At 61.1% G+C, this 9,985-nt stretch overlaps 1 protein-coding gene across 1 annotated transcript in view; it reads right to left on the minus strand.

The window, feature by feature from the left end:
* Window positions 1-9,985, minus strand: part of Scarf2 (scavenger receptor class F, member 2) — a gene marked incomplete at its 5' end in the record, with an annotated part of 11,247 nt that extends 1,262 nt beyond the window's left edge. The window contains 11 exon segments of the mRNA XM_013517989.1: window positions 1-486; window positions 1,202-1,354; window positions 2,504-2,619; window positions 2,809-2,926; window positions 3,007-3,110; window positions 3,490-3,618; window positions 3,738-3,956; window positions 4,060-4,579; window positions 4,771-4,872; window positions 4,959-5,017; window positions 9,890-9,985. Coding sequence (XP_013373443.1) covers window positions 1-486; window positions 1,202-1,354; window positions 2,504-2,619; window positions 2,809-2,926; window positions 3,007-3,110; window positions 3,490-3,618; window positions 3,738-3,956; window positions 4,060-4,579; window positions 4,771-4,872; window positions 4,959-5,017; window positions 9,890-9,985 — 2,102 coding nt within the window.

Raw genomic sequence — 9,985 nt, forward strand, 5'->3', positions numbered from 1 at the left:
GGGCCCGGGGCGGCGAGGGCGCGACGAGGGCCGGGAGCTCCTCGGCCAGCCCAGGGGGCCGCGCCGACGTGTCGCTGGGTGTCCGTTTCCTCTTGCTCGGGCTGGGTGCAGGCTCGGGGCCTGGGGTCGATGGTGAGGGCGAATGGGTAGCGGTAGCGGCGCCGTGCTTGCCGTGGATCCAAGACACCTTGGGCTTGGTAGCGGGGTCGGGTGGCGGCGGCTTCCTGCGTTCAGGCGATGGCGACAACGACAAACCCCCAGCCTCACCCCGGGCCCGGACCGGCCGGACCTCCCGCCGAGCCACGCGTGCGTACAACGCCCCGCCGGGTCCCTCCACGCTGGACGCCGACCTCTCGCTGTCAGAGGACGCTGAGAGCGGAGGTGCCTCCTCTGCGGACGCTGGCGTGGTTAAGGGCGCCGGGGAAGGCGCTGGGGCCTCCGCACAAGCAGAGGGAGCCTCTGGGTCCCGGTTCTCTGCAGCCGCCTCTGACAAGCAAAGAGTCAGCTGGTCACCAACCGCGAGAACAGCTCTAGAAGGTCCAACCTCCCGGCGCAAACCCTCACTTTTCTTTTTCCTCTACCTGGGCCCAGCCTGTCGCAGTTGCCCAGGGCACATTCATGGCACCATCTATAACTTAGCACCCCTAGGTGTGTGGCTGACAGCTGGGGAGTGAGGGGCACGTTTTTTAGGGCCGAAGTCTAGCCTTGCCTGACCATTCTCCACCACACCCTCAGGTGCCACCATCATCAAGTCTGACCCTGCAACATTCCCCAGTCGGACTCCATTAGCCTTTAAGAAGCAAGGAAAAAAACAAAAGGAGGTCAGCATCCCAACCAGTCAGGCTCCTTCCTGTTTGTGGGCCCAAGGCTGCCGGCCAAGGTGCGCCTTCATACCCTCTGGATCCCCCTCTTGTTGCCTCTGCCACTTTCTATCCAGGCCCACAAACTTCTCTGCCCTGTTTCATCTAGAAGTGCAGATGGCCAGTGACTAGTGACAGGAGACTCCACCCATTTCCCCACACCACCCAGCCCAGCACAGGACAGCTGTGCTAAGTCCAGCTCTGCAGCCACTGTGTGACTAACATCCATGTAACCGCGTCACCACGGTCTTACTTCCCATGCTTTGTGCGCCCGCCTCTAGCACAGGTCTCATGGGACATTTCACTGGACTGCAGGCTTGCCCAAGCCAGGTCTTACTCACCCTCGTGGGGGATGCAGTACACAGGGCCTTCATCTGTGGTGTCAAAGGAGGAGAAAGAGGCCCGGGAGGACCAAGATGGTGAGGGCTGCTCCAGCCCTGAGGGTGGTTCCAGGAAGCTGCAGTTGAGTGTGTTGTCCAGGTCGTGATGAGCCACTGGAGGAGGAGTGAACCAGGGTCCCTGCCTTGCCCCAGCCTCTGCCCTCACTGGCCAAATGTACAGGGAGTGATTAAGACCAGCCTTACCCAACAACTAGGTGGGACAAGAAAGTCAACAGGTAGAGTGACACTAGACCAGGTCTGGAGAATACATAGCAGTGAACCCAATAAAGATAGAGGGTTAGGTGCAAGTGTGCGCAGCCAGAGCTGAAAAAAGATTGGGCTGAAGGGTTAAGGAAATGTCAGAAAGAGATGCCTAGAGAGGACACTTGGCCGGACAGGCCAGCAGGATCTCCACACCATCTTTCAGATCATGCCTTGTGGGGCTTGGGGAGCCTTGGAGCACTTTGGAGCCCAACTGTACAGTGGTAAGACTGCCCTTTGGCTCAGCCCATCTCCACAGCCTGCACCCTGCACCCTGGCCTGGCCTCCAGGGATTCCAGAGCTGGGTGTTTGGCTTTCACTCCACAGATGGGACACAGGGTCCAGCCCCCACACCTGTGTATGTCTACAAATGCCATGCTGCTGGGTGGACCAAAGGGTTTTCTGGGTTGTCTCCTTTTTCTCCCAAGTCTGACCTCTTTACCCTCACTCAGTCTTCAAAAACAAGTAGAAAAGAGAGGGAGACAGACTTCATTCTGTTTGGGTGTCAGCACACACAGTAGTAATACTGCCCCCACCGCAGGGGTCCTTGGGCAAGGGGTGAGGAACGGGCCTGCCAGTTTCCAGGAAGGGGTCAGGGCACTGCCAGGGATCCAAGCAAGAGGGTGGTTTTCCCCTTGGGGCCAGAGTACTCCCTCACACATGTGCCCAAGCGTTCCCCTGCAACTTTGCACCAGGATGTACGGAACAGACTTACAGCCTGGGGCCCTCGAGCCCCAAACTTCACCTACAGAAACCCAGCGAAATCACTCAGGACTCAAACCTCCCACCCGCACGCCTAGGGCTCCGGGCTTCCTCCCTAGCCCCACCCATAGCAACATCCCCCATCCTTCCCTCCGGTCGCACCTCCCCACGCCCACGCGCATCAAACCTCAAAATTCTCCCGTTTCTACACGAAGCCCTGGGCTCCTACACACCCTTTTCCCAAAAGCCTTCTGCGCCGGTGGGTGTTTCACCCAGTGACCCCCACGAGCTCCATCTTACCTACGACTTTGGGTAACTTCTGCCTGCGCAGCGGGATCCGGGGCAGCTTCATGCTGATGCGGCTGAAGCGCCCGCACAGGCGTTGCGGAGCCTTCTTCCTTCCCAGCGAGAGCTCCCTGCGGGGGCAGGGCCTGAGCGAGGGGGCGGGGCGCGCACAGGGCCTGGGGGCGGTTGGAGCTCGGCGGGACCCCAAACACTGTGAAGGAGCGGGGCCCTGCCCAGGGGCAGGCGGGGCCTGGGCCGCGAGAGCGTGCATCCTGGACCACGCGGAGAACCCGGAGAACCGGAGCGGTGTCGGGCCTCACCGGCGGATGGGGTCCTTGCCGCGGCAGGCGCAGCAGCAGCCGAGCAGCGAGAGCAGCAGGCCGAGGAGCAGGGCCAGCAGCGCGCCCGCGCCCATCACGCCCTTGCGCTGGTTGGTCTCTGCGGGGGAGGGCGCAACCAGCTCAGCGCACGTGCCCACGCCTCCTGCATTCCCTAAACCCACGTTCTCTCCCACTCACCTAGGTGGCAGGCGCCGGTGACCGGGTCGCAGGAGTCCTCGTGGCAGCTGCAGGTCTGGGCGCAGTCCGCGCCGTGGTGCCCGGGCGGGCACGTCATGTTGCAGCTGCGGGGACACGGGGGTCAGCGCGGGCCACCGCAGCCCCTCCCCATGTCGCCTTCCCTGGCTCCCGCTACCCAGCTCTGTTCTCTAGGGACCGAAGCCCACCCCCACGTGCGGGCCGGCACCCGCTGAGCGATCACTGTGCTCTGCACCAGCTCTGGGTCACCTCAGGAGCCCAGTGACCACAGGCTGAGTAAGTCGTCAGATCGAGGTCCGTGCACGGCCTCCAAATGCCTGTGATCAATCTCTAGCTGGAGTAAGGGACCAAGGCTGAGGTGACAGCCCAGCCCTGGGTGCCGCCTTGTCGGACCCCGAGGTCTGGCTGGAGCCCTTGGCTTTTGGTGTAAATCCCATGTCCCTTTTTGAGACTCAGGAAACTCACTGGGGTCCGTGGACACCAGGGTTACAAAGGCAGCGCCCCGACTGGAAGTCACAGCGGCCGTCAGCGCAGTCCGCGCACAGGTAGGCGCAGTCATCCCCGTAAGTGCCGTTGCTGCACTTGGTCTCGCACCTTGGAACAAGGGGAGGAGGCGTCAGCAGAAGGGGCGGCAAACAGACTCAAACCCGCAGACCCCTCCGCAAAGTCCTGGGGGCTGCGCCTGTGGGCCGAGGCTGGCACCCGCCGCTCACCGGTCGCCGATCCAGCCCGCGTTGCAGCGAGTGCACTTCCCGGTGACGTGGTTGCAGGCGTGCCCGTCGCGGCAGGGCGGGCAGCGGTGGCCACAGCCCTCGCCGTAGAAGCCGGTGGCACATGGCTGGTCGCATTTGGTTCCGTTCCATCCGGGCTCGCACGTCAGGCAGCGGCCCTCGGCTACAGTGCATGGCTGCTGGCCCTTGCACTGGCCGCACCTAGGGAGCGGTCAGGAAGCAAGATGGGACCCGGCCGTGCCTCGCCCCGCCCCCACGGGTGGCCGCCCTTCCCCCTCCTCCTCCCCGGAGACCCTGAGCTTACCGGCGGCGACAGCCCAGGCCATAGAAGCCGGCAGGACAAGGCTCGCGACAGTACTTGCCGCGGTAGCCCGGCTCGCAGGCGCACGTGCCGTCCACGGGGTGGCAGCGGCCTCGGAAGCACTGGCAGTAACGATCGCAGCGCGCGCCAAACGTGCGCTCGCGGCACTGGCAGCGGCCGCTCTGCTGCTCGCAGGGCGACGAGTTGCAGGCGCACTGATTGTTGCAACTGCGGCCCCACCAGCCCGCGTGGCACAGGCAGGCGCCCGTTTGCGGGTCGCAGCGCGACGTGGCGCTGCAGTAGCATGCTCTAGCACACTGTGCGCCCCACCAGCCGGGCTCGCAGCGGCAGGTGCCGCTCCGCGGGTGGCACGTGCCATGCTGGCACTGGCACGCATGCTCGCAGCGTTCGCCCCAGCGCTGCGCGTGGCACGTACATTGGCCCGTCACGTCCTCACACTGCCCGTGCGGGTGGCAGATACACCGCTCCTTGCAGTCGGGGCCCCAGAACTGGCGCGGGCACTCTGCAGGGAGGAGGGGGTGGGACGCTCCGTTGTCTGCGTGGGCAGCGTCCCGCACCCCGTCTCCCGCCGCAGGGTACCGGCCGTCCAAGGTCATCCCGTCGCGGGATCAGGCCTCGCCCCACCCCCAGCCCTCTCCCTTACTCTCCACTTTCCCCGCCCCATGCCCAGCATCGGCCCCGCCCCGAGCTCACTAGTGTCGCAGTTGGCACCGAAGTAGCCGTGGCGGCAGCGGCACTCGCCGGGCCGCACGCACACCTCGTTCTCTGAGCACGTGGAGTTGCCTTCGCACACCGCTGAGGACAAGACGGATGGGGTCGTGCTGCCGAGGGTGCTTTCTTCCCCACCCACCCCGCTCCGACCCCTGGGGCACCCTACTCACCGATCCCACACTCGTCCCCCTGCTGTCTCCAGCCAGCGCAGCACGTAGGCACTTGGGAGCTGAGAGCAGAGGGGAGGATGGTAGAGCCTGACACCCGCCTTCCCTGCCCTTCCCAAGGGTCAGCCTGCACCGCGCTGGGCGCTCCCATTCACTGGGCTCTGCTATACCTCCCTGAGCTATCCCCTGGGGAGGTGATCAGGTACTGCAGCCCTGCCCGGGGTGCGGGAGACTCCCGAGGTGCAATGGAAAGTCACAAGTTCCAGCTCTCAGCAGTGGGCACCAGCAGGAACAGGGGGCACACCGGAAACAATTCACCTCCAAGAACTTCCCGGCCCTCCCATCCCACCTACTCCCTGGTGCCCTCCTCCCCAGCCACTAGGCCCGTAAAAAGGGGCCCTGGGAGTTCCTGGAGGAGCAGCAATGACTTGGGGAGTAAGGAGAGGCCCCTGGGCTTTGAGCACCTGCTGAAACAGAGGTCTAGGGCATCTCTCAGGATGAGGGACGTGGCCAGATGGTCAGTCCAGCTGACTATGGACTGAAATCTCTACAAACTGTGAGCTAAAATAAACCTTTTCTCTTTTTTATTTTAAACCTTTCCTCTTTTAACTCATGGGTGTTGAGTGTTTTGTCCCAGCAATGAGAAAGTACCTAAGACACTGCAGATGTTCCTAGAGTCCCATTAGACTTAAAAGAATGTTCCACAGGAATATAGCAGCCATTCACACTTTAGAGAAAAGGAGTATGTGTCTTCAGGAGTGTTCAAATCTAAAACCAGGATGTGGTGGTGGGAAGAGTTGAGAGGGATCCTGAAGACCCTGGTGGGGTGGGACAGACTGAAAGGAAAAATGGCAACTGGCCTATGCCATGCTCTGCACGCTCCTGCCCAGGCTGCAGAAGATGCTTCCAACCATTCTCCAGCCCAAGATAAAGGCTGCACCCTGGATAGGGCTCTGAGGCACCAGGGGAGCACCTTTCCCACTGCAAGAGCTTGGTTCTCTATCAGGCCAGTTAGGACCTGAGGGGAGAGAGCCATAAAATCTCAAACAGGGGGGAATAGGCCCAGTGTATTTTCCACAAATAAAACTGGAAACCATAGATAGGAATATAAAACAGGACTAGATTGTCCTCTTCCCATTTTCTCCATTCATCCAGCCCAACCTAGGGGCTCCAAGGAACCCACGTGCAGGAAGACCTGATTCCATCAGCCCATCACCTTCCCCTCACGCCCTGGTCTCTGGATGGAGATTTTACCCAAATATCCTTCCTACAAGCAGGTGGCCTGCTGGGGTGGCCCCTGAAATGCTGGCCACCCTCTGCCCAGGGCAGCTTAGTATGTGGCGCTGTGGCTAGAAGGCTGATTTTAGGGCCACACTCAACTGGGTATGGGGCGTAGGCCTGCCACTGCGGGATGACCTCAGGCATGGAGTTTTGCCTCTCCCAGCTGCAGGCTCCCTAGCTGTAGAACAGGGCCCATGCATTTGCAAGGCTTAAGACAGCCAAGATATGTGCAGTGTTTAGTGCGTACTAAGGGCTCCACTGCAGCTGTGGTTTACATTACTGTTTGCTCTCCAGTCCATGCTCAGAATTCAGGAAGCCTGAGTCCCATTTGTCCTTACCCCGCACACAGTGGGCACCCACGTCTCATCACAGCAGAGCTAACAGCCACCAGCAGGACACAGAGCATTTGGATTCACAAAGAACAAGTCTTTCCTTCCACAAACGGCTAGCAAACCACAAACTCGAGATCTTACGAAGGTGGGACAGCAAAGATGGCTGGGGGTTGCAGGTCCCACACTTACCTTGGAGAGCTAGGCCACAGCCACAAGCTCAACATGCTGTTCCTAGAGGATTTATTATTATTATTATTATTATTATTATTATTATTATTATTATTATTATTATTTTACCTGAGACAGAGTCTTGCTAAAATGCTAAGTTGTCCAGGCTGGGTTTGACCTGGCCAGATCAGTCTGCCTCAGCCTCCCAGAATGCTGGGGATTATAGGCTGTTGCCATCATGCCTGGCTCCCCCTAAAGCTCTTAATATCGCTGTGATGAAAACTTGCTGTGATTTCTTAGACCCCACCCTTGTTGTACCTGTGACTGACACTGACCTGTTCTCTCTCAAATCCATCAAAAAGAAACTTCTCTTCATGCCATGGCCCCACTTGTGACCTTACACTGCTTGGCTCTCCTCCTGCCCCATCCTCCATTTCTCCTCTCCTCTGTTCTGTCTACACTGGATCCTTCAAGAAGCTCACCAGGCCCCATCAGCTCACTCACAATGCCTTGGAGGCCTCCAGCGGGCACCTCTCCCTCAGTGGCAGACTTACAAATCCAACTGCCCCCAGGACAATGTCACCACAGGGACAACTCATGGGGGTCTCATACTCAACTTACTAAAACTGACCTCCTCGGGACCCCAGGCCTTCTCCATCTCAGGTCACTCCCTCTCCTTTCATGACCTACGAGGCATCAGACGCCTCTTACACCCACAACCTGCTTTCTCCTCCAAACTACATCTAGAGTGGAGCCAAGTCTCCCTTGCCCCGCACCAGCCTCCAGAGAGCCACCTTTCACCTCCAGGGCGCCTCCTGACTTCTCAGTCGCCTCCCAGCACATCTGCCACCTGGCAGCCAACCCGGGTCAGATCCCAACCTTCCTCAGCCCAAAAACCCCTGGTTCCAACTGCCTCAGACAAGAAACCCGAGGCCTCACAACAGTGAGCAGCCCCCTGGTGGCCTGCCCAGCCTCACTCCCAGTTCTCCTCCCCCTCTGCCCTCCTGGGCTCTGCACAACCCAAGGCTGTTCCTTATGCTTCCGCGTGCCCTCTGGATTTGGAGCCTTGTCCCTGATGCCCACGTGGTTCCCTCTTCCTGTCCTGCAGGCCTGGGCTCACTCACCACCCTCTCAGTGGGTCTCTCTAGATTGCCCTAAAGCATCCCCTACTCAGTGCCTTCCTGCTCCCTCCCTCTCAGGGCCGGGGATCAAACCTAGGGTCTCACGAATGCTGGGCATATACTCTACCACTGAGCTGTACTACCAGCTCCCCGCGCCCAGGTTTTGCTAGATGTCTAGACTCACTGCTTTGCCTTCGGGGGTGTAAGTCTCCCCCCACCACAGGCACAAGGGTAGCACAGGGGCACTGGTCTCCACTGCTGTGTCCTTGCCCTGACACAGGCCTGGCACACAGGAGGCGCATAGGATTTTACCAGGTGAGCGTACACTCCTCTCTCCTGGACCTCTTCTGAGGATAACAAGGGCAATGGTCCAGACTCCATGTGGGAGGTGTCCGGGTGACTCTCCTTCCCCTAACCAGGTCGTCACAGTAACCTCTCCTAAAGCCCACCAACTCCACTGTACTGAAATGGAGACGGGCCCAGAACAGTTAAGGATTTGCTGAGGTTCACACAGCTGGGCAGGGGTGGCATCGGAATCTGAACGAAAACTCCGGCTCTTGGTTACAGAAACAGTCGGACTCCTGAGGAGGGCTCCCTGCTAGAGGCCTGGGCTCCAAAGGCTCTCCTGCTCCAGCTCCCGACAGCTCCATCCTGCCACCGGATCTGCATCCCTGGACCGGGCCCCGTTAGGGGAGGCGGACTGCGCCGGGCAGACAGCGCAGGACGGCGACCGAGCCCTCCCCCTCTCCAGGCACGGCCCGCCCGCCCCTGCCGCCGCTGCATTCCTGGGGCGGCCCGAGAGGCTGCAGTGGCGGCGGCGGCGGCGTCGATGCGAAGCAGATGGCGGGCTGGGCCGGGCCTCGCCGGGAGGCGGGGCTCGCAGCGGGGAGGGGTCTGCGCGCTCCGGACCCGAGTTCGGAAACCCAGCGCAGCTGCCTGGTTGCCCCCTGGTTACCCCCGACGGCCTGGACTCAGCCTTCTTCCATCCTACAGCCAGAGGCCCCCCAGGGGACCAGCCCGGAGTCCCATGGCTGCCTCTCCAGCTGCCGGCGATACGGCGTCCTCACCCCCCAGTACAGCCAAGACGTCCCCACAGGCCAGCTCCTCGCCGCGCGCAGAGGTGCCCTTGACCTCGCTGTGGCCTCAGACCCGACAACTGCAGCGTCCCTTGACTCCCGCGCCCACTCCTCACGTCCTATCCTAGGTTCTTCGTCCTCTGAGCAAGCTCCAGGGTCCGCTGCCCTGCCGCCAGGCCTGTCCCCTACCTGTCCTACACCAACTTCCCCAGCCAGATCCCCGTGGTGCCCCACTTCTACACTTGCTCTTAGCCAAAAGGCCGAGAAGCGATGCGCCCCACTTCTGCGCTGCTCCTCCATGCACTCAGTATCGCCCCCCTCCCCGCAAGGCGCCAAGAGCCCACACATCCTCCGATCCCCGCGCCGTCATTGTCCTTTCCACTCTGGTTTCTGGTCCACTCTGAGCGCGGGCTCCTTGAAGCTCTCACATTGGTCACCATCCTCCCTCCACCACCGCTCTTTCTAAAACAAATCCGACTTTCCAAGTTTCGCCCGCCTGAAGACCTCCCCGGCTCCTGTCTCTTCTTCCCTTGGACCCTCCTCCACACCCACTCTCCAGCCCAAGCTACTGGTGCTCCGGGCCTTTGCATATGCCGTTCCTTCTGCTTGAAAGGCCCTTCCACAGCTTCTCACTACCGCCTCCACAGTCCAATCCAAGGGCCCCTTGTACAGGTCGTTCCTTAAGTCCCGGACAGCATGTGTCACACACACCCTCACAGTCACTCCGTTATCCCCCTAGGTGACTTCTAGTCCAGGGTATCCTCTGATGCACCTTCGTGGCCAGGGACCCACATCGACCTGGAAAGGAGCCGGCGTCGGCGAGGGCGGCCAAAGGGCCCCCTTGATTTAGCCTAGGGAGGTCCCGGGAGCCCCCAGCTGTGCCGGGCGTCGCCACCTCCTGTCCCCCGAGCGGCCCGCTAGCTCAGTCCCCTCCCCCCGCCAGGCCCGGCTCCTACCCCGGCGCGCGGCACACGTTTCGGCCGCGCGGGTTCAGCTCCTGGGGCGCCGCGGGGCCGGGCAGCAGCCAGAGTAGCAGGAGTAGCCAGAGCGGC

This window comes from Chinchilla lanigera, unplaced genomic scaffold, assembly GCF_000276665.1.
Source record: "Chinchilla lanigera isolate Chin_1 unplaced genomic scaffold, ChiLan1.0 scaffold00041, whole genome shotgun sequence".
Classification (NCBI taxonomy): domain Eukaryota; kingdom Metazoa; phylum Chordata; class Mammalia; order Rodentia; family Chinchillidae; genus Chinchilla; species Chinchilla lanigera.